Source organism: Halichoeres trimaculatus, unplaced genomic scaffold (assembly GCF_033239565.1).
Source record: "Halichoeres trimaculatus isolate MK-OKI-2021-1 unplaced genomic scaffold, fHalTri1.1 fHalTri1_scaffold_12, whole genome shotgun sequence".
Classification (NCBI taxonomy): Eukaryota; Metazoa; Chordata; class Actinopteri; order Labriformes; family Labridae; genus Halichoeres; species Halichoeres trimaculatus.
In genome coordinates, this window is record NW_027437190.1 from 15,928,972 (window position 1) to 15,956,637 (window position 27,666).

The following is a 27,666-nucleotide window of genomic DNA, read 5'->3' on the forward strand; positions in this document are numbered from 1 at the left end:
TGTGCAGGACTGAGATGTAATCAGAAATGAAAAATTAAGACTCTTAATCAAGCTATACGTTATCTTTTACTCTTGACTTCCCTGAGGAAATTCACTCTACCTTTAAATATGTGATCACTCAAATGTTGGTCGGGATTGCAAACACTGTTAATGCAACTTTAATCAGCTCAATCTCCTTTGTCTTCACTGGTTTTCTCACATTTTTGCAATTAAGCAAGAATTCCTTTTGAAGTTGATTGCCCCCTTCCCTCTCATTGCTTTTTTTTCTGTAGTTATTCAAATGAGAGCACAGCGACCTGGCATACCACCCTGCATTGTTCACGCCGAGTTTATACCACTGCTATAGAGCATAAACAAAGACTGTTTAATTAGGTGCCTTGCACTTTATTAGTCCTTAACTCATACTTAACTCACATGCATGCAAACACACACACACACACACACACACACACACACACACACACACACACACACACACACACACACACACACACACACACACACACACACACACACCAGCTTTCCACTCATATACACACACACAGCACTGCCTGTGTTACAGTCTTGAATAATGAGGCTCTTGCTTGGCTTGAACAAAGAACAGCTAAACTGCAATGAGGACCAACTTGTGTGTGTGCTTCCACTTGTGTTTGTGCATCTTTTTGGATGCTGACAAGGGGGAAGAGCTTGTTAAGAAAAATGTTTTCTTGGCCAGAAAATTGCAGCTTTTTGCTAACTGGCCTTTTTTGCGGGGATAACAAAGGAAAGAGGGACAGTACAACATTTAATATCTTAAACTGCAAAAGCCACCTCCATCTTTAAACACGCTGGCACATGTGCTGACGTCTTTTGTCTTCGCTGCTCGGTTTTCTCTAACTTAACTCCCTCCTTTGTCCCTTTGACAACTTTGGCCTGGTAGACTCTTTAGGGCTGGTCACCATGGAGACTCACCTCTCAAGTGGCGTGGGAGTGGTGCAGGTCAGGGGAGGTCAAGCTGAGGGACTGTTTTGGCAAACGGAGCACGCTTCATTAGGCCTTTTGGCTTGGGGTTCATTAAAACTGCAGGAGAGGACATTCCAGGGGACTCTATTAACCAAGCGGTCTAGTGACACACTGTCAGGCCAACAGATTTCAAACATCTTGCGTTAAACTGACATACCCCTCCCCTCTCCTCCCCCCAATCCCACCCAAAGGCAACAAAACATACTTGCACATGCACAATAACAAGTGTAGCCCTATACGCAAAGACAAAAACACTCACACACGCACACTACCACCACTCCCTGCGTCTTCTGCGGCACTGCTGCCACACTCTCTACCCTGCACCCTCCCTCACACAATAGCCTCCATCTGTTAGCCCGTTTAACTTTCCCTGGCAGTCCTCGGGGGTTTGTGAGTCCGTCTGCAGGTGGAGGGAACCACAGTCACCCTGCCATCGCCCCCTGTGACACCTTCAAACCAAAAAACAAAACTGAGGAGGGCAGGAATGGGAGATTTTATGGGAGTGGAAACAGAAAATAAACACATTTCATAAGCGCTAAAGTGTCAGGGAGGCAGGCTAAGATGATTAGGAGGAAGTGACTGGTGAGAAGGCTGGGAATACAGTGAAAGAAGGCGCAGGGGAGGAATAACCCATGAGCAGCCCATATATTTAATCTTTTTGTTAGAGTGGAGCACATGTCAGGTAATGCAGCTGAAATGGCTTAGAGAATCCTATCAGATCGAGCCACATGATATACAGTAAGTAAATCAAAACACTTTGGTTTGATCAAAATGCAGGCACTGGCCTTTCAGAGCGAGCTGTCGGATCAGTGCTTTTAGCTGTCCGCTGTATAAGCAGGTATAACTGGATTATGCTCGTGTTTCGGTTGGCAGGCCTTATCATGTAGGCTCTACGGTTGGTCAGTTCAAACTGGGCAGATTACAGTTTGCAGAGAAGAGGGTTTAGCCTCGTTTGGAGCTCTGATACGTTAATTAAAGTGGATTTTCTCAAAATGGGATGGGCAGGATGGCAAACTCCACCTCAACAAAGCCATAAGCCCATCTGTTGGCAGAGGTGTATCAGGGCCGTATGGTGTGATTTAATGTCTGCTCAATGTCTGTGAGCAGTTGTTCTTCTATCCCTGTGGGAACCAATTTGAGCCCTGAGGATGAGGATAGATTTGTACCATGAGGTCAGAGTAGGAAGCTAGCTTCAATTCAGCATTAATAAAAGCCCTCGGCAACACACAAATTCTGTTACGTCAAATGACAGAGAAGGCTAGCACAGACAATTCATAGTAAACAGGTAGTTATGTGTATTAGAATTCAGGCAGGGGGAGCAGGACCCTGTTCAAAGCCTGCTTTTAAACTGAACTGAGAGAAAAACTTGTGTATTTGCTACACTGTGGAATGTGCCTGATCTCTGTTGTTAAATTGAAAATAATGTCTTCAATCAGATTGTCCTTGGTGTTGATTTTGCTGGCAGTTTCCAAATCTTCTATGGTTTTAATCAATCACATGCAAGTTTAAACAGCTCTGGGTAGTATTGTGTGCTTTAAAGTGTAACTACACTGTACAGCTATATATATATATATATATATATATATATATATATATATATATATATATATATATATTAGTGCTGGGCAAGTTAATGCCCAGCACTAAAGTTATTTTCGCGTTAACTTGTCAATCTATTAACGCCGTTGAATATTTTATCGCACATTAGTGCATGTTGCTCACATGCTTTTATTTTGTAAATGTCTGTTGCTGACCGCGGTGTAACCGGAAGTAAAATTGGCAGAAAAACACGATGAGTAACCAAACCAAGCATGGAGAAGAGGGGCAACCCCACGGAATTAAAAGTGTATCAGTCTGCGTGCACGGCGTGCCACATATAAACAAACGCAGGTAGTCTGCCAGGACGAAGACACACGATGAGAACTAGAGCCTTATTTAGCGTTGCTTTTGTGTGAAAGTCACGCGCTGAAAATTCTCTAAATAAAGAGTGAATGCAGACCGATATCAGATTTTTTCGGCGGGAGTCCGTTTATTTGTGTTTTTGGTCAAGTAAAATATGGCCCCGTCTGAGTGCAGAGGAAACAAGCAGAGGAGCAGGGAGGGGGTGTTTGGTGCGAGCGCCCTGGGCTTCTGCTGCACAAAAACACTGCTGTAGGGGTAATTTCTGCCCTAAACCTTGTGATAGGACACAACTTGGTCCATCCCGGAGTATTACTTTAATGCCCTGACAGTGGCAATAAGCTTTAATTTTGTAAATTTGATTTGCACTAAATATGTGATTTAACTATTACTGTATAACAAGTACTGATTTAGTGTTTGCGTGACAGATGTTATGGCACTTTCGTTCATATGGCAGAACATTCCAATAAAAGTGCACTATACACTGCTTTTGAATTCATTATTAGATTTTGAATTGACAATGCAATTAATTATGATTAATCAGGGAAATCATGCGATTAATTACAATTAAAAGTTTTAATCGTTGCCCAGCCCTAATATATATATATATATATATATATATATACAAATATATATATATATATATATATATATACAAATATATATATATATATATATATATATATATATATATATATATATATATATATATATATATATATATATACATATATATATATATATATATATATATATATATATATATATATATATATATATATATATATATATATATATACATATATATATATATATATATATATATATATATATATATATATATATATATATATATATATATATATATAGACATGTGTGTACACAAACACACACATACAGCAAAGTGCTTTTGGTCATCTTTGGTCTGCAGCAAGTAATGTGTATAGGTCAATGTGCCCTGGCCTATTGACTTTTTTACCTTGTAGCTCCAAGCCAGCAGTGCTGAAATAAAAGTCAGTTAGTTTGTGTGATGGCAGTCAATAGCATACGAGGCACACTAGCAGGAGGCCAGTTGTTTCCTCCCAGGGACAAGAACAAGGATGGAAAATGTCTATAATATGATGCTGTATTTATGCCTGAAAGAGTTTTTTTCGACCTAAATCTCACTGTGATGTCAAATTGATATTTCTTGTAAAGGGTAAGAACTTTCCACTGTCAGGTCCAGGTTAACATCAAGAGACAATGCTTTGGTTGACTGAAACATGGCCAACAGCTCGTGATTCAGCTTAATGATTGTTTTTTTGTTTGTGTTTTGGTTTTGTTTTATATTTTCTTTAAATACTATTTAAAGGTAGGGTCTACAGGAATCTTAACTTGTTAGTTAACACAAATTCAAATGGACTACTCCTAAGATCAATGCCAGCGACAGCGCGTGCAAACTGACTCTGACTGTGACTACGTGAACACATTTACAAGCCTAGCAACCACCTGCAGCATCGCGTTTCCAAGTGAGAGAGACTCGAGAGCCTTGCAGCTGACTTGGCATGTTAGAACAAGCTAATCACTGGTTATTTGACACATACCTGCTCAGTAGAAGGCAACTTACGTCACTCATTATCCCTAGCAAGTTTTATCTGTTTGACATTTCGCTTCACCTTGGTTGTTTTTCTTTCTCTGTGCTACGTCCACTATTTTGGCCGGGATAGCTTCTTTCATTAGCCAATCAGCACGCATACTCACTTGCCTAATGGGCGCTCTGTGGTTGGCTAATGTACCAGAACATCAACGTACAGGCAGAGGAGAGGGTTCAAAGCAGACACAGGTACTGACACGCATGAGAGAGGCACAGAAGTGACGACTGTCAAAATTATTTCTGTTAGAGTTGATATTTTATTTTTCAAGAAAATCCTGCAGACTACCTTTAAGTAATAAATCAAATGGACTGTATTCTTATTCCAGCATTTTTCTTGTACTACCTTTCTCACACCTTATATTGCACAAAGCAGAGACATTACTTATCAAGGACAAACACAGTAACACTGTGTTTAAAAAAAAAAGAGCTTCATCTGACCTCAGCAGCTGTAGCTTTTAAAGAAAACAGCCTGCTAACAGCTAGACTGTGACTATCCCCTGGTTGACAATCTAAGTTTTAGCTCTCACTTTTTTAGACATGTTGTCAATTCCATGCATTATGTGTACTGAGCTGAGAACAGAAGCTTTGTCTAAGGTGTCAGGGTGAGGTGACAAAACATCCCCAGGAGACACCTTCCTTGGAAGAATTGCCAGTAATGTAAACTGAATTTGAATTATTAAATCACTGCTTTGAAAACTGCACTACCTGACTTTTGATGATACATGAAAAATATCCCATTCTCCTGGGGTAGAAAAGGACGGGAGGGAGAGCTGAGGAGGACCTGTATTTAAAGCTATAGCTCTGTAACTTATGGTTATGGCTGGTACAAGACAGAATCCAGTCATTGTAGAAGTACAAAGATGTGTGTGGGGGTTTAACACACATTTTTGTTTGAGTCTGTGTTTGTGTCCAGTGTGTTTGTGGACAGCAGAAGATAAATAATAGAACACAGAGGTTCTGTTATGAAAGTGGTCTTTTATTGCCTAATAGCTTTTGTTAACGGCTTGCTTTGGATCCATTCAATATTGTTTCTTTCCATGCCTTGTTTTTTGCCCTCATTTTTAGCTCGCCCAGATTTAGCTCAGTTTCATCCTCTAATCCGTCTGTTTTGTTAGTGACACTGGGAGAACAGCCTGGGCTGTGTGGCTCAGCCCGCCTGTCAAAGCCTATAACATCTCTCGCCAGGATCAGGTTATTGCCTGAGCTCTGTGTATCTTTATATTGAATTGCTTGTGATAGCAGACTCTGCTGTTGTGTGTGCTTGTGTGTGTGCCTCTTTGCACATATGTTTGTGTGGGAATTTAGTGTACATAGATGAGGTGGCTCTGAATAAGTGAAGGGGACACACATGAGTGGCTACAACTATTGTCTTTTCTGACCTCAAATTTCAATATTGTCCCCACATGGCTTTGCTGTCCCCGCCTCTCCCTTCCTCCCTGTGTTCTCCGCCTTCACTTGCCATTTGTCCATCACCACAGCAGGGTGATAGATGGGGCGGCAGCAACGGCGAATGTTAAAGTTTGTGGGCCGTAGACGGGCAGCTCGCATGAATATCAACGGCACAGAATAAGCGCTGGGAATTGAAGGAGCGAGGGAGGCGTCAGCACTTTCTCCCCCGTGCTTTTTCACTCAGCCGGATTGAGTCTTATTATCTGACCCGGCCCCTCTTCCCTCAGTGACCTAATAATATTGTTTCAGTGATCCTGTCCAGCCTCTGACCTCATGACTTCACACAGGAATCTGTTATGATGAGGTGTCCTATTTTCAAACCCAAGCCTGCTACTTTTTACCTTTTAGCTTTTCCTTTGCCCTGGTGTGATCACATGCACTCCCAACAATTTTTATCCATTCATTTTTACTGTTACTGCAATCCAATACAGTCATCAGTCTGATGTAATGCTTTTTATTAGTCCAATGAAGATTTGATCTTAGTAAGCCTCCTCATGTGGTTCTTTACTGAGACAAAGATCTGTATAAAACCTCATCAACAAGCTCTTATTTGATTGGACGACAGTCTTTGTTGGTGGAATCAAAGTCGCAGTATCAGTGAATTAACATGGTTATGTTGGAGCTTGTTAGGCAGCTGAGGTAAATGGGGGAGATTTGGGAAATAATCCTTTCCCAATCTGGACTCCACAGCTGGTTGTCTCAAGCCCCTTCATCCATCCTGACACACACATGAATATGTGCAAATACACACACACAGACACACACATACACACACATATACACAAACACAGCCAGCTCCGATGCTGCCAGCATGCAGGGACACAGGGGTGGGGATTGAAAGGGAATAGGAAAGAGTGTGTCCATGTGTTTAATTGGGTTCCTCCCAATCCTTCTTTACCCTGAAACATGTCTGCCCACATGCTTCCATATCACTCAGACTTCAGGTCACTCAAAGCACAGGAACTTGGGAATCCTTTCCTGCAAACTTGCCAGCAGTGAGATACGTTTCATGTCCCCGTTCAGACGTCAACAGACTTGTGAAGAAAGCTCAGCTGAAAGGGATTAAGTAACTATCTGTGCTGTCAGACTTTTGAAAGTCCTCTTATCTTTGTTTGCTACTGTTATTTTAGTGATGCTTGTAATTGTGGTTTCTGCTTTGTAGTGATACATGCTCCCGCTCTGCTGCTGCCTGCCTGTTAAGTCTGCTCCTCCTGCGATGGCTGTGGTGGTGGTGGACTGGGAAGCCAGATTGGCTGGGGTAAAAAAAAAAAAAAAAAAAAAAAAAAAAAAAAAACATGTTGACCTTGTCTACAGATTTAGAACACAGTAGCATCACTGATATGGCAGCTGTACGATGGCAGGCAACAGAAGCCAGGGCTCCAATCAGATCATCAGGTCAGACGGCTGTGGTTAATGCTGAGGCTCAGAGTGGGGATGTTTTACGCCCCAGTTTGATGCACACAGACAATATTGCAGGCTTCTTTTGGAGCCTTGAAATGCTGTTGTTGGGGTTTTTTTTAAAGAAGAATTGTGGGATACTGGGCTAGTTCAATGCTTCCCTTGTTATGAAGGGATCTCTTGTATTTGTTTTCTTGGTTCATGCATTTGTGACTTACTTATGTGGAAATTTTTCATCTAATATCTTTTCTTGGCCTTGATGCAACATATTTTATTCAAGTATGGTTATACTCTGACTTGTGTATTATTGTATTTTTGCTGTTTTCTGAATTTGCAGCCTATTCTTCTGATCAAGGTTATAATAGTTAACTAAAACGAAACTAAAAACGAAAAGTAAAATTTAAAATACATTGTAGTTAACTCAAACTAATAAAAACTAAAAAAGAAAACAAAAACGATAAGTAAACTAAAACTATCTTGTGTTCACAAAAATAACTAAAATGATAGACAAAATTCCCTTATTTATAGTTTTTGACAATATTAATAGCCTTTAGGATTTAAATTAATCCGACAAATTTTCCCAACCAATTTTAGACAGTTTTCGGCAGTTGTCAGTGCCGTACAGCACCATCATAGCAATGTATAGGGACGAGCTTGTTTACTGCACTGACTGGCTGTGCGCTGTGCTGCAACAAAACGTAGAGGAGCAATGAATAAGAGGATCTGTGATAGTTTAATTGCATGTGAGTCTGACTTTAATTGTATTTATGTATGTATTTCTTGTTAGAGTCCAAGTTTCTAAGGATTTTTAGCTCATATCATATTGTTTTATATAGTTTTAGTTTATACTAATTCTATGTAATTTAGGTTAACATTATTTTTATATAATTTATGTATGTATTTTTTATGTTAAGTTTATATTATTTTCTTGTGTTGAAGGCAGCAGCCAACAGTTCAGTATCAGCATTGACTGAGCAGTGAGCACTATGTTTGACTTGAAAATAAACAGTATTAAAAAAAATTTACTCTGACCTTTTTGAATCCTGGTTAATAAGGTATGAAAAAACTAACACTAAACTGAAACTAAGCCTTGTTGCAAAAATCAAAACTAAATAAAAACTAAAATGCCCGCTCTAAAACTAATTAAAACTAAACTGTAATGGAAAAAAAAAAATCGAAACTAACTAAAACTAAACTGACAAATCCAAAACTATTATAACCTTGCTTCTGATTTAGAAAAAAAACTTGGTACAGCTGCATGGAGATATGTGCATTCTGACGAGTGATCGAACATTGTCACCCTCTGTAGCTGGCACCAGAATTTCTAGTTTTGCAAAACAGTTACGATCTTAATATTTCTATAACTTTAGGCCCGAATTTTAGGCGGATCTTGCTTCGTGTCTAATCTGTAACATAGTCACCTGCCTCTAACAGGGGCTATAGCTACTGTCGGTGGCTACTGTAATTCTACTATAGCACTCTAGGACCTGGATGCAAACAAGAACAAAGCATTCTATAACCAGTACAAGCATGTGAACCTTTACCTGTAAGCCATTGAGGGGCTGCTGATGCTAGCTCTCCCTAAGATACCTGCAGATTCTGTGATGCCACATTTGGCCAAGTTAAATCAATTTTTACTCAAGTTGGGCTGTTTTCTAAGTTAGTTTAACTTCAAATTTCTGTTTGAAAGACCTGCAAATGAGTCACTTTGGATCACCCTAAGTTTTAATGGAACACTGTCTTTTTTCCGAACAACAGCATTTAGTAATAAAATTGAAGACTGCCCTTTCTTATGCTCCTTCTACACAAATACTGTAAGCATCAGGCATACATAGGAGTTCAAACACACTAAAAATATTGCATGCAGCCTCACTCCTCCACTTTTCCAAATCAATCTCCTGGACACGACCCCATCTTTCCCTCTTCCACATATTGTGTTGCTTTCCACCGTGTTGCTTATTGCTTTCTTTGATTAATCTTCCTCTTTGCTTTCCCTGCCGCACTGGTCTGAGTCAGTAGACTTCCTGTTGGTTTTCAAAACAACTCTTCATGTCAGCCTTCCTTCCTCCCTCCCATCAACCCCCTCCCCTTCCTCCCCCCGATCCTCCCTCGTCTTCTATTCATCACTCCGCAGCCCATTTTACAGTATCTCTCTGTCTCCTTCCTCCATCCGTTTCTCTCGCTCCATTACCTTACCCGTTCGTGTCCCCTTCATCTCACCCTCTGCCTGTCCAACCCTCCTGACATGAATTCTTTTCACCCTCTCACTGTATTTCCCTCCTCTTCCCTGCATTCCTCCCCTCGCCATTCATCTTCAGGTCCTCCGTCCATCTCTCTCCCTCACTCCCTCACCTCCTCTCTCTGTCTCTGGCCCCAGCCCTCTCCCCTCCTCTTCCTTCGTCTGGCAGCGGAGCAGCTCCACTCTTGCTGACAGTGCTGTTTGTGTGAACTGAGTGCTGAGCTTCACAGCCCCCTCGCCTCCCATTGCCCCCCTCTCTCCCTTCCCCTCCCGGCTCTTCCCTCTCTACCTCCATCTCCCTCCCTTCCTCCTCTCCTCCCGCCTCCCACCTACATACCCCTCCAGGCGGGGGAATTAACCTTCCAGCCCTGGGCTTCTGGGCTTAATGACTGTCTGTGGGGCCTGCCCTGACTACACAACCCAGCTGCTAACATCTGGGCCACACACAAACACATACACACACACACTCCGTGTGGCCTGCCTGTACACAAAGAAATGCACGTGTGACACACAGAACAATTCTGGACACATATTGTGAGCGTCCTTGAAATTGTGCCACTATAAGTGTATCATTTCTATTCTTTCTGTACTGCCTGCACACACATAGAGGAGTTTCTGTCTATAACTGCAGTCTATTACTGCATGTCTGACCCATAGCTAGACAAAAGATGCAGCAGCAATGTATAAGTGAGTGTGTGTTTATACGGAGCAAATAGCCTGCACATATTGTCCACAGTGAGCCACAGCACTATGTGTGCTGGACTATCAGCAGATCAAATGAAAAATACATGCACAGGGAAAATAAACATGACCTTTAAGTTGTCTAGCTAGGAGAGCTTTCAATATGTTCCACTGAGCAAATGGTCGTATTCTCCAGCCACCATTCAGTTGGAAGTATATAATTGACAAAGAGGGAGGGAGAGGAGAAGCAATATTCAGGGGGAAAAAAATCAAATATTCTACCGTGAAAGTGAATTCTTTGGCCCGTCTCTGTCTCTATCTCTGCAGCCGAGCAGATCACCCCAGGAGTATTCAGTATAGGAAATACAGTTATGGGGATACTCTCTATTCCATTCATTATGTATGAGCATAAATGTTACAAACTAGCAGCTGTGAAGACGTCCATGTTGCATCTGTATCTTTGAGGGCTGCACTGCTCCTTCCAACCCAGCAGAGTGAAATGCTAAATAATGGGATCCATGAATACTCCCCAGAAAGGTGGAATAGAAAGAAAGAAACTGCAGGCATGTTCCTCTGCTTTGAGAGCGGGCTCACTGCAACTTTATTAAGCTGTTGCTGCTAATTAATTCAAATCTGCTGAAACAAAACTTTTTTAATGGTCACTTTTTTCACAGTTTGGCTCCATTCATATCTTTTTAGAATCCCAAGGCAGCCATGATGACTCTCTTACTTTTGACATTTACTTTTCCCCTCAGTTGACCCCCTTGTAACAGCCGCCACCAACATTTATCTTTTTCACACCTTTCTTCGTTCTTCAGTTTTTCTTGCTGCCTCTCCTCTTCTCTTTATGTTTGCCTCTGTCACAGACTAAGGAGTGAGAGAAGGGGGAGTCCCATTGGCATTCTTTACCATCTCCGCTGCTTCGCTTGTGTTCTGAAAGCCATCTGTAGATCAGGAAGACAAAAAGACGCTCCTGTGCCTCGGCGTCACTCAACAGGTAAGCACAGCTCTCTTTCCTCTCATGCAAATCCACACACCTATTCAAAGATCCTGGCTCTTTTTGGGGAAGGAGGTACCCCTTCCTCTCTTTCTCTGTCTGCCTCACACTCTTTCTCTGTGTGCACCCTAGGCAGGCAGATGTGCTTGAGTTGTTGGAGGTTGAAAGAAGGTGTTTGCCTCTCTGTCTCTCAACTTTTTCCTGAGGAGAGCAGGAGTGCGAGTGTGTGCAGCAAAGTCAGAGTAATCCAGTAAACTTGAGCGCTTTGGAGCTGCAGAGGAGCAGAGACAAAGCACACAAACACCCACGCTGGGTTTCTCTGAGTGCCTTGAATTTGAACTGGACATGTTCACTGTCAAGCTGCTGAACTGCACGACTGAGCTGAGACTGTATGATTTAGTCTATCCTCCATGCTGAGGGCTGTTTTTTAGCAGCCAGATCTTGATCAAAACGCTGAAAGAATGGGATGTTTTAATGCTTAATCAATGCTTTGGACTTGATTAGATCCTGTTGATAATCTAATCTGCATCTTTTAGAAACCCTTTTATCAGCACTTCAGTGTTAGAGTAGTAATGTCTCAAAACTCAGCCTCTATAAGCTCCAGTAATTGGACCCACAGGCAACTGTTGAGAATGGAAAGAAGTAAGCTCGGTATTAAGATGTAGGACCACATCAGAATTGGATGGCTGCACGGTGGTTGAAACTTCATTTTCTGCACATTGACTGATTTCATGGGGTTTCACGTTAAATTGGCCCTGGATTGAGTGTATTGAGTCGTTTGATGATGTTATGAAAGACGCCATTAAAAATCTACCTGTCGGGGTCACGCCGAATGGTTCAGCTGCCTCACATGCCCTTGCGGGGAGAGTGTCAGCCTTGTCTGTGAAAGCGAATCAAATTTCAAATCAAACTTTCTCATTTGCATTTGTAAGAAGCTAGTAAAGAACAAGGTCAAAAAAACCTGTGGCAGTGAGTGCTGCTGAAGTAAGATATGGGTCCTTTGTAGATTTATTTTTATCTAGACAAATTAAATCTTAATTCAGACTTATGTTTACCTAATGTTACATTCTTTCCAGCTGTTTAATGACATATCAGTGTTATTCCACTAATGCTACATCATCTCAGTGTCTCCATACAGAGTTAGCAAACATTCATCACCACATCAACATCCATGTTATTGGCTGTATGGGTAAAGCAATTAAGGTTGTTGTTTGAGTGAGTAATGGGAATGTGGGAGGTCAGGCAGGCAGTGTCTGCTTTCATTAAGAGCGCTGATGAGAACAGTGACTGGAGAGGCCAGCAACCTTTCTGTGTTGGCCCAACACTTCTCGTTCTCACAGGGAATATCTGATGTTTGGACCCAAAATTCCAAAGGTGAGGGGAAATTGTGTCTTTTTTTGTCATTGTATCATGGACTTATGAAAAAAACAACAACTGAGCACTGTCAATACTAATGCAGATGAAAGAAAATGTCAGCATAAGGCAGGATTTAATGACTGTGTGTGTGTGTAACCTACAATCTGCTCTGAGAGACAGAGATAAAAAGAAGATGGACACTTTAACCTTGGAGAGAAAAAAATGTATTTATTGAAGAGGAGAAGTAATTGCCCCTGTGTGTTCAAAGAGAATACTGGGGGGCTCTGAAATACACAAATGTTTTGAGAGCAAGAAAATAATTGAGTGTGAGTTAATTCTTATCAAAGCCTGTTGGAGTGCAACTAATCGACTGAGGGGAGATGCGTCAAAGAGCTGTTGCCTTCAATTCATTTTGTCTATTCAGATGAGAAAATATTTAGTTTTCAATTAAGTAAATCACTATTATTTGTTCCACTTCTGCAGCAGATAAATTGAAGTGATTACAAACTGACTTCAAATCCACAGTGGGCTCTTCCAGGTCAAATAAAGAGAAGTATTGGATGCAATGGATGCAATGGGGCACAGATCCAGAGCACTGGCTGCAGACTGAAATCCAAACTTTCCTAGTGATTAATTCAAGACCAAAAAAAACAGTTCTAATCTTTACAGTAAATTGCAATTTTGGCAGTATGTTCAAGGCCTGGGGTGAAACCTGTAAACAGCATGAAGTGCAGTTTGCTCTGTATATCTGGTGCCGGGGAATCTAGTCCTGTCTGAGTGTACATTCAGAAAAGACAACCAGACTTTTTGCTGAGAACGTCTCACCTTGTTTTGACAGGTGGCACAGTGTCCTTGTTTGATAAGCTGTTGCAGGGTCAGTGTATGAGTGCAAAGTTGTGGTAACTCTATGATTCATGGTGTTTGCTGACCACATTCTGTCAAGGGGTTGCTGTAGCACCTTTCCGCATTGACGCCCTTACATTGTTTTTCCCATTTTGGAGAAAAGTCTGAGCTTTATTTATCCTGAACTTTTTTTGTCTTGAACTCAATCATTCCCAGCCTTCTGGTTTCTATTCTATTTATGTGACACAGTGACAGTGATGTAACGCTCTTTTTTGAGAAAGGTTTGTATGGACAAGAGATGAGATCCACATAACGTTTCAACCCAAAGCAAAAAACACAGTGGAAAAAAATCTCTGTCTGAACAGAAACGCCCCTCCATGAGTGAGCTACCACCTTATCGTGGTGGAGGGGTTTGCGTGTCCCAATGATCCTAGGAGCTAAGTTGTCGGGGGCTTTATGCCCCTGGTAGGGTCTCCCATGGCAAACAGGTCCTAGGGGAGGGGCCAGACAAAGTGTAGCTCACACAGACCCCTTATGATGAGTACAAACAATGGTTCAGCGTTTCCCTTGCCCGGACGTGGGTCACTGGGGCCCCCTCCTGGAGCCAGGCCTGGGGGTGGGGCTCGATGGCGAGCGCCTGGTGGCCGGGCCTGTTCCCATGGGGCCCGGCCGGGCACAGCCCGAAGAGGCAACGTGGGACCCCCTTCCCGTGGACTCACCACCCGCAGGAGGGGCCATAGGGGTCGGGTGCAGTGTGAGTTGGGCGACAGCCGAAGGCAGGGACCTTGGCGGTCTGATCCTCGGCTGCAGAAGCTAGCTCTAGGGACGTGGAACGTCACCTCTCTGGCGGGGAAGGAGCCTGAGCTGGTGCGCGAGGTTGAGAAGTTCCGGCTAGACATAGTCGGCCTCACCTCAACGCACAGCAAGGGCTCTGGATCCAGCCTTCTCGAGAGGGGTTGGACTCTCTTCCACTCTGGAGTTGCCAATGGTGAGAGGCGGCGGGCTGGGGTGGCGATACTCGTTGCCCCCAGGCTCGGTGCCTGTACGTTGGAGTTCACCCCGGTGGACGAGAGGGTAGCCTCCCTCCGCCTTCGGGTGGGGGGACGGATCCTGACTGTTGTTTGTGGCTATGGTCCAAATAGCAGTTCAGAGTATCCACCCTTTCTGGAGTCCTTGGAGGGAGTGCTTGAGAGTGCTCCGTCTGGGGATTCCATAGTGCTGCTGGGGGACTTCAACGCTCACGTCGGCAATGACAGTGAGACCTGGAGGGGCGTGATTGGAAGGAACGGCCCCCCCGATCTGAACCCGAGTGGTGTTTTGTTGTTGGATTTCTGTGCTCGTCACAGGTTGTCCATAACGAACACCATGTTCAAGCATTAGGGTGTCCATATGTGCACCTGGCACCAGGACACCCTAGGTCGCAGTTCGATGATCGACTTTGTAGTCGTGTCATCGGACTTGCGGCCGCATGTCTTGGACACTCGGGTAAAGAGAGGGGCGGAGCTGTCAACCGATCACCACCTGGTGGTGAGTTGGCTCCGATGGTGGGGGAAGATGCCGGTCAGACCTGGTAGACCCAAACGTATCGTGAGGATCTGCTGGGAACGTCTGGCAGAATCTCCCGTCAGAGAGAGCTTTAACTCCCACCTCCGGGAGAGCTTCAACTGTGTTCCGGGGGATGTAGGGGACATTGAGTCTGAATAGACTTTGTTCCGTGCATCCATTGTTGAGGCGGCTGATCGGAGCTGTGGCCGTAAGGTGGTTGGTGCCTGTCGGGGCGGCAACACCCGAACCCGCTGGTGGACACCAGTGGTGAGGGATGCTGTCCAGCTGAAGAAGGAGTCCTATCGCGCCTTTTTGGCGTGTGGGACTCCTGAGGCAGCAGACAGGTATCGACAGGCCAAGCGGAATGCAGCTTCGGCAGTCACTGAGGCAAAAACCCGGACATGGGAGGAGTTCGGTGAGGCCATGGAGAACGACTTCCGGACAGCTTCGAAGAGGTTCTGGACCACCATCCGGCATCTCAGGAGGGGGAAGCAGTGCACTGTAAACACTGTGCTCAGTGGAGACGGTGCGCTGCTGACCTCGACTCGGGATGTTGTGGATCGGTGGAAGGAATACTTCGAAGACCTCCTCAATCCCACCGGCACGTCTTCCTTGGAGGAAGCAGGGTCTGGGAATGATGGGGTGGGCTCGTCCATCTCTGGGGTCGAAGTCGCCGAGGTGGTTAAAAAGCTCCTCGGTGGCAGGGCCCCGGGGGTGGATGAGATCCGCCCAGAGTTCCTTAAGGCCCTGGATGTTGTGGGTCTGTCGTGGCTGACACGACTTTGCAACATCGCGTGGACATCGGGGGTAGTGCCTCTGGATTGGCAGACTGGGGCGGTGGTCCCCCTTTTTAAGAAGGGGGACCGGAGGGTGTGTTCCAACTACAGGGGGATCACACTCCTCAGCCTCCCTGGTAAGGTCTATTCGGGGGTACTGGAGAGGAGGGTCCGTAAGATCGTCGAACCTCGGATTCAGGAGGAGCAATGTGGTTTTCGTCCTGGCCGTGGAACTGTGGACCAGCTCTATACCCTCAGCAGGGTTCTTGAGGGTGCATGGGAGTTTGCCCAACCTGTCCACATGTGTTTTGTGGACTTGGAGAAGGCATTCGACCGTGTCCCTCGGGGAGTCCTGTGGGGGGTTCTCCGGGAGTATGGGGTGTCGGGCTGCTTGTTACGAGCCGTCCGTTCCCTGTACGACCGGTGCCAGAGCTTGGTCCGCATTGCTGGCAGTAAGTCGGACTCGTTTCCAGTGAGGGTTGGACTCCGCCAGGGCTGCCCTTTGTCACCGATTCTGTTCATAACTTTTATGGACAGAATTTCTAGGCGCAGCCAGGGTGTCGAGGGGGTCCAGTTCGGTGACCTCAGGATTGGATCACTGCTTTTTGCAGATGATGTGGTCCTGTTGGCTTCATCAAGCTGTGACCTTCAACTCTCTCTAGAGCGGTTCGCAGCCCAGTGTGAAGCGGCTGGGATGAGAATCAGCACCTCCAAATCTGAGTCCATGGTCCTCAGCCGGAAAAGGGTGGACTGCCCTCTCCGGGTCGGGGATGAGATCCTGCCCCAAGTGGAGGAGTTTAAGTATCTCGGGGTCTTGTTCACGAGTGAGGGAAGGATGGAGCGAGAGATCGGCAGGCGGATCGGTGCGGCGTCCGCAGTAATGCGGACTCTGCACAGGTCTGTTGTGGCGAAGAGGGAGCTGAGCCGGAAGGCGAAGAGGGAGCTGAGCCGGAAGGCGAAGCTCTCTGTTTACCGGTCGATCTTCGTTCCCACCCTCACCTATGGTCATGAGCTTTGGGTAGTGACCGAAAGAACAAGATCGCGGGTACAAGCGGCCGAAATGAGCTTCCTCCGTAGGGTGGCCGGGCTCTCCCTTAGAGATAGGGTGAGAAGCTCGGCTATCCGGGAGGAGCTCGGAGTAGAGCCGCTACTCCTCCGCGTTGAGAGGAGCCAGATGAGGTGGCTCGGGCATCTGATGAGGATGCCTCCCGGACGCCTCCCTGGTGAGGTGTTCAGGGCACGTCCCACCGGGAGGAGACCCCGGGGCAGACCCAGGACACGCTGGAGAGACTACATCTCTCGGCTGGCCTGGGAACGTCTTGGGATCCCCCCGGAAGAGCTGGCCGAAGTGGCTAGGGAGAGGGAAGTCTGGGCTTCCCTGCTTAGGCTGCTGCCCCCGCGACCCGACCCCGGATAAGCGGAAGAAGATGGATGGATGGATGGATGAACAGAAACGCTGAGGGGCTGAAGACGCTGTAGTAAGCATGCCAGGCCTGTAGTTGGTGCTATATCTGTCTTGTCCAGAAGCGTCTTTTTGGGAGATCTCCACCAAAGTAGAGTTGGGTCAATAGAATAGAATAGAATAGAATAGAACTTTATTGTCATTGTAACAAGTACAACGAAATTGAAGTCACAGCAGCAATCAAGAAAACAAGCTAGCACAGCTAGCTCGTCCATCTTATTGGAGATAGATCTTAAGTTCCCAATAACGATGGATGGAAGGACAGATCCATGTCGTCACTTCTTAGCTCACACCTGAGAACCATCACATCGTCCTCACCTCCTTCTCTGAGTTCACATGTAAACAATGCAGCCATGGTTACATGTAGGATCTCCAGACAAACACAGGAGAAAAAGTAGCAAAAATATCACCTAAGCCACAAAAAAGTTTGGTGTCAATGACCAACAAAAGAGCCATACAAATATACAATCATCTAGTGGATTGGCAAATGCCAAGTTCAAAAGTGGTGCAACAGATGCACATTTTGTTGAAAGACAGTCAACAGATTCAACAGATTCAGCAGCACAAGCACATCAGCAGCAGTCTGCGACGACCATAGCAACGCTACTGTTGTACTGTTGTATGCACATGCCCATGTGATGTCATCGTTTCCACTGAAAACTACAACCTGCCGTTTACAGGGCAACAGTGGCGGCAGAGTTTCAGAAAAAATCACTCTGGAGGCCATTTTCAAAAGTTTCCATTGAAGGGCGGCTGACACACTGTTACACTGATTCCATGTAAACGAGATGCTGAAACACAACAATACTTTTGCGTTTCATCCTAAAACCTATGAATTAGCTTCTTTATAGACAGCTTCTCTGCAGTATTTGATGTTTGTGCTGGAGAGAAGATAGAAAAAACAAAGTATACAACTTATCTCAAGTTCATGTACAGTTTTACAGAATTGGTGCACTCATGTGACTCAACACAATGCTCAAACTGGCGTAACGTACGCTGACACATAACTGATATTTTAAGAGCAGTTAAAATGCTGAATACACCTTTTTCCCACCTTTTCAGATTCTTTATGGCCTTTAAAAATATAATTTTATAGCATGTCAGTAATGGATGCATGGACGGATGGATAGAAAAAAAGTTTCATTATTTGATGGTAACCGCCCATCATGCCTGTCCTTGAAAGTAGGTTGTAGAACCCAGGAGTGATCTACTGAAGGCCCTGTAAATAGTATTTCAAACGCAAGCAACACTTTGAAACTTAAAACAAACAAGGACTGGCAACATTAAAAGGACAGCCTTCATTTGATGCCTCTTACTAAACTTCACCACTTAACGCAGATACTTCTAAAAGCACACTCCTGCTCTATTCATGCTTTAGGTGTCATGGTTTGACTGTTTGTTTATCTCAATGAGTTTTTTTATTCCCCTGCTTGTTCCAGGTTTGTTGAAGCTTGGGACTTGGTGGTGAAATGGACTTCTTGTCATCATGGATCGTGTCTCCCTCAGTTCTACCCTTTCTGTGTCTTATCTTGGGTAAGAGAATCAAATGTCACCGTGGAGCTTTCATTATAGTAAGCATGCCCTTTTCAGGTGCTGTCTGTGTGGAACCTTGAGATTATTGAAGCTTTAATTAAATATTCACTCCAACATAAACGCTCCTGTTTGTTTACCTGTATGATCCTCTTTCTCTATCTGGCTTATCATCAATTCACACAGGTTTACAAGGATGCATGTAATGCAATCGGCAGACACTTAAACCAACCTGGTTAATCTCATCACAGCCGTTTAGTCTTGTTTACTGCGCCATCAAACACAGCTCATTGTGACACCTTCTCCTCCTTTCTCTTTTGTTTCATTGCATCTGAGCTGATCAGGTGTCAGCTTGCAAATCAAAGTGGTTACAACTTTTAACTGCTCATATTTTCATCAAAAGGTAAACAGCAGCTGATCTCTTTGACTGTCTTTCCAAGGTTGAGTTTCCTTTGAATACAACCCAAGGTGCAAAGACACATTTTGTTAAACCGTTTATTCATGGTAACAGGGGAACACAGTCCCAGGGTATTAGTGTTTTATGGAAATATTTTAATCCAAATATTGCCTTAAATGTTTTTTTTACCCAATAGGTTTACAGCATGTGACTGTAGTGACTTACTTCCAGGTTGTTGTTTTGGCAGTTTACAGCTAAAGGTGAATTGTTCCAGTGTGAGCGGTATGATACTGAGACTGTTATCCTTGACGGAATGTTCCACCTATTTTTACCTCAGGCATTGAGTATTTTATATGGACAATAAATAATAGCAAGATCATTGGAATGCTTCTACTGGGTAATATCTGCTCTGGATTTAATCCCAGAGTCAGATGACAAAATCTGAGAAAACATTATTCTATGTTTTAATCATATACTGCTACTGCATGACAGCAGAGAGAGATTCAGCTTTAAACATGAGACCAGAACCTTTTGATAACACTGGCGTGACAGTTACTTACTCCAGAAACAAATGTCTGAGTGAAGGTTCAGGAGCATTACATACACATAATACGCCGACATCCACTTTGGAGTACAGAATGGAAATCAATATTTCAGGGCTTACATTTTGACAGGTGATTGCAGGAAAGCATGCAGGTGTAATTAATGGCATTAATTAATAATGGCTGCATTCCATTTAGCTGTTGCAGCTCCAGCTTCTTGGTATTGTGTATGCTGGCTTTTACCACGGCAGCTAACTGGGGCACTGAAATGAAAAGTAGCAGTCAATTATGTTATTACGCCTTCCTTCAAAATGAAAAGCAAAGGCTTTGTTTGAGTCGTTTTGTTCAAACAGTCCAGCTTGCTCATTTTTCACAAAGCTGGAGAAATCTATATGTTTGTTTCAGCAATAGGTAAAAGGCTCATAAATGTGGAGGTAACAGCTCTTAGTGGAAAAACACAGATATTTACCTCACATAGCTGGAAAATAGTTTAGCTGCTCAAGCAAAGAAAACTAAAGGAGGAGGTGGAGAGAGTGGTTACAAGTGGCAAAGCTGGGGAATAATGACTTTCTACTGACTGTTAGTGAAACAAAACAGGAAGCAACAACCATGTTTTCAGTTGGTCTTTCATATCAGAAACATAAAAATGTATCCTATGCTAACATGCTAAAGTACAGGCTAACAAACTGGATAATTGTTATCCGTTTCACAGCTATAGCTAATGATTGCTTTAAAAAGCTAATGCTATAAATTCTTTAAAGTGATGCTCCGGGGTAGTGCTGCACGATTATCGCAATTGCAATGGCAATCGCAATGTCAGCACATGCAATTACGTAATAGCAAAAGAGGTTATCGCAATCGCAATGTCAGCACATGCAATTACGTAATCACAAAAGAGGTGTGATTGTGCAATTATTTAGTTATTTTAAGTGAGGCACTCATGGCGAAAAGAAACTCTACCGCTGTTATTTGGTGTTATTTTGGTTACCGGTTGAATGACACAGCAAAAAGATGTCATTTTCAAAACATGAAAAGCAAAAGTGGCATAAATGTGCTATTTCGAATACAAGCAAAACAGTACTGTTGTGCTGTACATTGTTGTTTGTATACAGTAAGTTTGGATATTTTGAGAATTATCACACAATTAAAATCCTCAGTAATCCATCTCTGCTTTTTTCTTGATTTTTCTCCATGATAACCAAGCAAGTCTGTAGACTCATGACACAACTTTTTTTTAATTAAATCACAAGCACAATCGCAATCGCAACATTGTCCACCTAATCGCCAATCGCACCTTTTCCCCAAATCGTGCAGCACTACTCCGGGATGGAACAAGTTGGGTCCTATCACAAGGTTTAGGGCAGAAATTACCCCTACAGCAGTGTTTTTGTGCAGCAGAAGCCCAGAGCGCTCACACCAAACACCCCCTCCCTGCTCCTCTGCAGGTTTCCTCTGCACACAGACGGGGCTATTTTTTACTTGACCAAAAACACAAATAAACGGACTCCCACCGAAAAAATCTGATATTGGTCTGCATTCACGCTTTATTTAGATAATTTTCAGCGCGTCACTTCCACACAAAAACACCGCAAAATAAGGCTCTAGTTCTCATCGTGTCTCTTCGTCCTGGCAGACTACCTGCGTTTGTTTATATCTGGCACGCCGCGTGCGGGGACTGATACACTAAGCTGTGGCTCTGCAGCGGAGGTAGCGCCGTTTTATGACTCGATGAGAACTAGAGCCTTATATAGCAGTGTTTTTGTGGAAAAGTAACACGCTGAAAATTCTCTAAATAAAGCGTGAATGCAGACCGGTGGGAGTCCATTTATTTGTGTTTTGGGTCAAGTAAAAATTGTCCCCGTCTGAGTGCAGAGGAAACCGGCAGAGGAGCAGGGAGGATGTCTTTACTGCGCCCTGGGCTTCTGCTGCACAAAATCACTGCTGTAGGGGTAATTTCTGCCCTAAACCTTGTGATAGGACCCAACTTGTTCCATCCCAGAGTATCACTTGGGATGTCAGAAAAATGAGCAAGAGCCTTTATTACCTTATTGTAACCTGAGGATTGTGTTTTTTCTTTCTTAAAAGGTTTCACGTCCTCACTTTGGGATACAGAGCCGTATCACTAGATCTTTATTTGGTATTTATTATTTCCTTATCTATGAATTCGACACTTTAGCAGCCACTGTAGATCTCTGCTGGGTATTCATTTATGTAAACTGTATGCAAATGTGCCGCTGTGTTTGGTTGTTTGTATGCATCCTCTGTAATGGCCAATCTTGCCCTTCATATTTGACGTGAGGTGACTGGTTCAGCCTTGATCTGAGAGCTCTGCCTCTCACTCATGTTGTCAGACGCAACAGAGCATGCACTTCACAAACAACTTGGTCATTGCTTCAATGAAGGTCAAGATTCAAACAGCCGAGCGGAGTCAGGCGGGCTTCTCTGTGGGGCATTGTTTAAACGAGATTCTCGCTTAGATATTAGGCTTTAATTGGAGTATGCAGTTGGTTGCATTTGGCTCCTTGAACTGAATTTATTCATAAACCCCCATGTATAATAATCATATAATCCTTGCCTCAGTATTAGAGGCTCAGGGGTGGTCTGCTGTAAGGTTACCTTCTTGAGTCAAGTGCACTGCACCACAGAATGTCACCTAAGAGACTGGTTAAAGGATGGCCGACCCCACCTATGACAAACAAGGGGGATTAGAGTGATAATCATTACTCTTCCCAGGAGGAATTAGCTGGTGGGACATCGACATTGAAGAAAAACCGCAGGTGAACAAGGTCTCTGATACCCTGTGTTTCTTTCCTCCTCCCAATACCCTATCTGCATGGCCGAGGGGGGGATTTAATTCGCAGTAATTACTTTATTGACTCATTTTCAGGGCCGTATCACTGCAGCTACCCATCAATAAAACATATGCCAGGATGAAAAATGTGGCCAGACACCACGGGGTGCCCCCGCAGACAAAAGACCTCAAGACAGAATCCCTGTGGTTTATGTTTACATCATGCCCCCATTGCTCCTTTTTTATTTCCTCATCCCTTGTTTTTCCCCTCCTCCTTACATTTAATCCTATCCCACCCTTCCTCCTCCTCCTCTTCGTCTTTGTCTCCAGGCACACAGGCTCAGCAGGCCTTCAGGTCTGAGCCCCGGAACCTGACCGTGCGGATGGGGGCCACAGCTGTGCTGAGGTGTGAGGTGCTGCGGGCCTCAGGGACTGTGCAGTGGGTGAAAGATGGCCTCCTCCTGGGACCTCAGAGAAGTCTGCCAGGCTTTCCACGCTACAGCATGATTGGAAACCCCAAGAGAGGTAAACAGTGACACTCATGGAAATAAGGTCTGTGGCCTTTTGGGCTTTGATGAAGCTATCCAAACAAAATGTATAAACACAGTTTTGAAATTATCTCTAAAAATACCCGCTGGGATTCCTCATCAGAACTTGCCTGGGGTTGAGTTTAGCTTGCAATTTGTGGGCAAAGATGAAACACATATCCAAAAAATCATAGTGGAATGATAAATAAAAAAGTAGTGTAAAATAAAGTTAGAAGGACTAAAGAGAGTATGGTGTTGCAAAGACATTAACACAATATTCTGCCGCCAATCTTAGACTCAAACTAATTGCATTATGACATATAGGTCTTATGGTTAGCAGTAATTACGGAGTTGTTGTCAGCTCAGGAAATGTCTAGCGTACAGCTTGATGTCGGCTACTCTAAAAGTAAATGAGAAGATGTTGTTGCTATGGCTTCAGAGTGCCATAATAAAGAAATCCAGACACTACGAGAACCTTATGGCACACTAGTCCTCCATACAGCGAGCATCTGTGACCGAGGAGGTGATTTGATCATCAACAGCCTTTCACACAAACACCCCCCCTCGCTGTCACTCACATGTTTAGATGATATAAAAAAAAAGATATTAAAGCAACAGAGTGTCAGCAAATCAGTGAAATGTGGCAGGGAATAAAGTGTGTTGCAGAATCTGCACCACAGTCTATAAAAAGTAATAGCCAATTAGAAGGCAATCCTGTGTAAGAGAAGAGCATCTGTTCCTGATCAACCCGCACGAGACGAGCCGCACTTCACGGCTGCACAGTGTGGGAGACCACCAGCAACACATAAACCCTGAGAGATGCAAAGATGCCCACACGGTTTTCATGCTTTCTTATGCCCCAGAGTTTACATAAAAGCTATGTTCAGTAAAACACTGAAATGTCACTTGTCACTTGATGAGTGAGTTCGTGAAGCATACCGGCAGACAAAGGGTTAATAAAAACCTTTTCACATGGATGGCAACAAAATAGTGAGGTACACACATGGACAGGAAGGAAACAACACACACAAGCTGACAAGCACTCAAACATGGCACTCATGAATAAAATAGCCATCAGCACAGGTACACTTTACCAGGAAAAGAAGCTGCACCCTGCACACTGATGTATGCAATCACTTTACAGCACAGAGAAGGGGCCAAAGCATTTAAGATGACTCTTGACTGCACTTGATACTCCACCACTTTTCACTGATTGTCACTATCAGAGACGCTTAAAAAAGACTGTAATCACACTCACACACACACACACACACACACACACACACACACACACACACACACACACACGTAGAGGACAGAACAGCCCTAATTTAAACAGATACAGTATACAGCCCCCCTCAGTTTACTCCTGCAAGAGCAATAAAGTTAAATATAGGTGAAAAGCTTCCGTGCATAACAATAAGTTTCCGTAAAAAAAACACACACAGACAGATCTAATTGGCTCTCTAGACACTCAGCATTAAGTGAGTTTTTCTTTATTTATTTTCAATGATTGGTCCACAAAGTGTGATTTAATTAACTGCATGGAATGCAGCCAGTTAATCAAGAAAATTACAATCACGAACAAACACCTTTGGTTACAATTACAACACATTCACTGAAAGTCTTGAATATGTAAAATATCAACTTACTAATATTCAACATTTTTACATTCATTTCCCTTAATCACCCATAAATATTAGCCAAAGTGAGCCGTCCTGATTGTGAAGCACTAAAGAATCTTTGCAAATGATGTTGTGATTAGGGGCTGAATCTATTAGTGCACAAACATGTTTTATCTAAGGTAAAGTTTTGACATCCATCACCTTTATAGCACATACCCTCTGCTTAAAGTCAGTATGATCCAACTAAAATGGAGACGTCAACTTAGAGGATATTTTAAAGGCTGTTTGACCCCTTCAGCAGTTTCAAAGTGTGAAAAAAGAAAGTTTCATATTGTAGCTGCTGCAGCTCAGTGAACTCTCAAGTTCAAAAGCCAGGAAACACTTAAAGGGGCTGTGAGGATTTTCTAAGTGATCTTGCAAAAGTCTCCCTTCTAGATGTATGCCTGATTGTTATCCACACTTTCAAATGAGATTATCAGCGCCAATATCGCTCGTTACAGGTTGCTACGTCTAAAGTCTATGACAACACCACGCCGGCTGATGAAGTTTAGAAGTTAGAAGACCGATCCGTGACTTTGCCCTGCTGAAAACAATTTCTTGGATTAATTTTGTAGTAATGATGGACACAGGGGCCTCACTGTCTGACAGACAAAAAGACAGAAGAGCAGAAGAAAGCTAAACAGGAAAGGGTCAATCAATTAAATGAAGAGTGAGGTTACGCTAGCTCTGCTTGGTAGATGACTGGCAGGACAAAGCTAACTAGGATTCACTAACGTTACACATTATGGACACTTCTTCGAGCACCAGGCTGCCAACTGTGCTAAATATAGACAGCTACTACACTACTGTACGAACTGACAGTGCTGACTTGTTGTCACATTTGCTTACAGATACATCGGAGCACTGGGCTGCCGGTAGCACTACGGCCCGATGCCACGTCTCAAACCATATCGCTACGTAACTGTACTGATAAACACCTTGCCTTGGCACGTTGTATCCAATTAGTTGTCTTAAACACAGAAAATTTGTTTCTCATAGCATCTTTAAAAAAAAAACAGATTTATTAGAGCTAGACACTGCCTACCTGAGGAAAATCTGATGTTTTATTAATGAGTTAAATGTGTTTTTTGGTTAGCAGAAGGAGCGTGACATGACACCCTTTGCACATCACCTCTCTGCTACACATTGTTGCTCATAGAATTGTGCAGTGTAGACAGAGCCCACCTATTAATTTGTGTTCTGATTAGGGACTGAAGCTGCGTTAATTTTTTGCATCTTTATGGTTTGTTTGCAGCTGACTAATTTAGGCACATTTACTGTCAAAGAGTAAACCATTTGATTGAATTTGAGTTTGCTGTCCAGCTGCACTTCTCACATGTTCCCTGTGAACAGAGGTTATTTTTACTTACTATGTCAGTTGTGAAATTTGCCCTGGTTTTGGGTATTGTTATGATTGTCACAAGGTACGCATCATCAAAGTTTAAAAAAGGATTTTTATTTTTGTATCATTTTGTTTGAAAGTAATTTTCATAGATAAATATGCAGTTTTAATTATAAAGTATTTTTCTAATTTTGCACCTGAAATTACATACACAAATGTGATAATGGTATGCACCATAATACTGTACACTACTTCTAATAGAAGCAGGAAGAGAGTTGATGATCCCTGTAATTAGGTGTGCAAACAAATTATCAGAATCAGTAATCAGCTAAATAAGTTGTAAAATATCAGCATATATCAGATATCGGCAAGAAATTTAATCCTCGAGTCAGTGGGGTCCCAAACTTTTCCGTTCCAACACCCCAAACAATGTGCCAGAGCCCTGTGACACTGACGGTCACTCTGAGTGGTTGTAAGTTGCACACAGCTGTACACAAACACTTCAGGCCAATCCGAACGCACAGACACATAGACGCCCATGTACATCTGTGGATCCGGACTGCTGGGGAGGCTCAGTCCTGGACCCTGTGGAGGTGGAGACTGGCTTGGCTGGAGAGTGGTGGACGGGATGTCGTCATCTAATTTCTTATGGACCTTCTTGAACTTTCTATACACTTTCTTACTTTTGTTTTCTTAAATGCTGCGGTGACTTCTGAATTTTCACCTCGGGGATAAATAAAGTATTTTCTATTTTCTATTTCTATTCCTATTTCTATCTGTGGGTTTCAGACTGCCACAGACCCTAAGATACTTTTTTAAGCTGGTCTGCAGAAATTTGTGTACATGTGCAATTGTGTTTCTTCTGTTGTTGTTAATTTACCTGCCAAAACTGATACTTCCATAATCATCACACAAGAAGGGGTCATGAGGCAACGCTGAGATGCAGAAAACTGATGGTACATTTGTTTGTTACAGGTAGAGGTGTCCCAGTCCGATATTGATATCAGATATCGGTCCGATATCAGCAAAAAAACAAATATTGGTATCGTATCGGAACGCATCTAAAATTTCCGATATAAGCACTCTGATATAAGCAGTCCATACCAGACTCCGCTCCTGCTGTTTTTATTTGATTTATTGAGATTATTTTCTGGGTCTTCTAATTTATTTTTTATTTTATTCAGTTACTAGTATATTCTTATGTTTAGTGTTAAAATTTCTGTTACCCATTGGTTAATAATAAATGGGTCAGTTTTTCCTTGTACCTACTGTTGCTGACTACTGTTCTTTGTTTGGATAATATCACTTCATCAAGCCTTTTCTAACATGACAGACATACTACAGAATAAGTAATAAAAGTATTCATGTTTAATGCTGATATTGTATCGGATTAATATCGGTATCGGCCAATACTCAATGCTGCAGTATCTGTATCGTATCGGAAGTGAAAATGTGATATCAGGACATCCCTAGTTGCAGGGTTTCCAGTAACTGCTGTTTTGTTTACATTTTTACATGCATAGGTAAATTCTTGTGACCTCTCCAGGGGCCCTGACCCCTTCTTTGAAAACCAGTTGTTTGGTCAACTAAATA

The 27,666-nt window shown here is 43.3% G+C and overlaps 2 protein-coding genes across 2 annotated transcripts in view; one reads left to right on the forward strand and one right to left on the reverse strand.

Annotated features, from left to right (window-relative positions):
* The window catches only part of kirrel3l (kirre like nephrin family adhesion molecule 3, like), a 135,532-nt gene that overhangs the window by 97,635 nt on the left and 10,231 nt on the right, over positions 1 to 27,666 (reverse strand). The window lies entirely within an intron of this gene.
* The window catches only part of nphs1 (NPHS1 adhesion molecule, nephrin), a 115,974-nt gene that overhangs the window by 54,110 nt on the left and 34,198 nt on the right, over positions 1 to 27,666 (forward strand). The window contains exon 2 of the mRNA XM_074683256.1: positions 22,871 to 23,065. Coding sequence (XP_074539357.1) covers positions 22,871 to 23,065 — 195 coding nt within the window. The remainder of the gene's footprint in view (positions 1 to 22,870; positions 23,066 to 27,666) is intronic.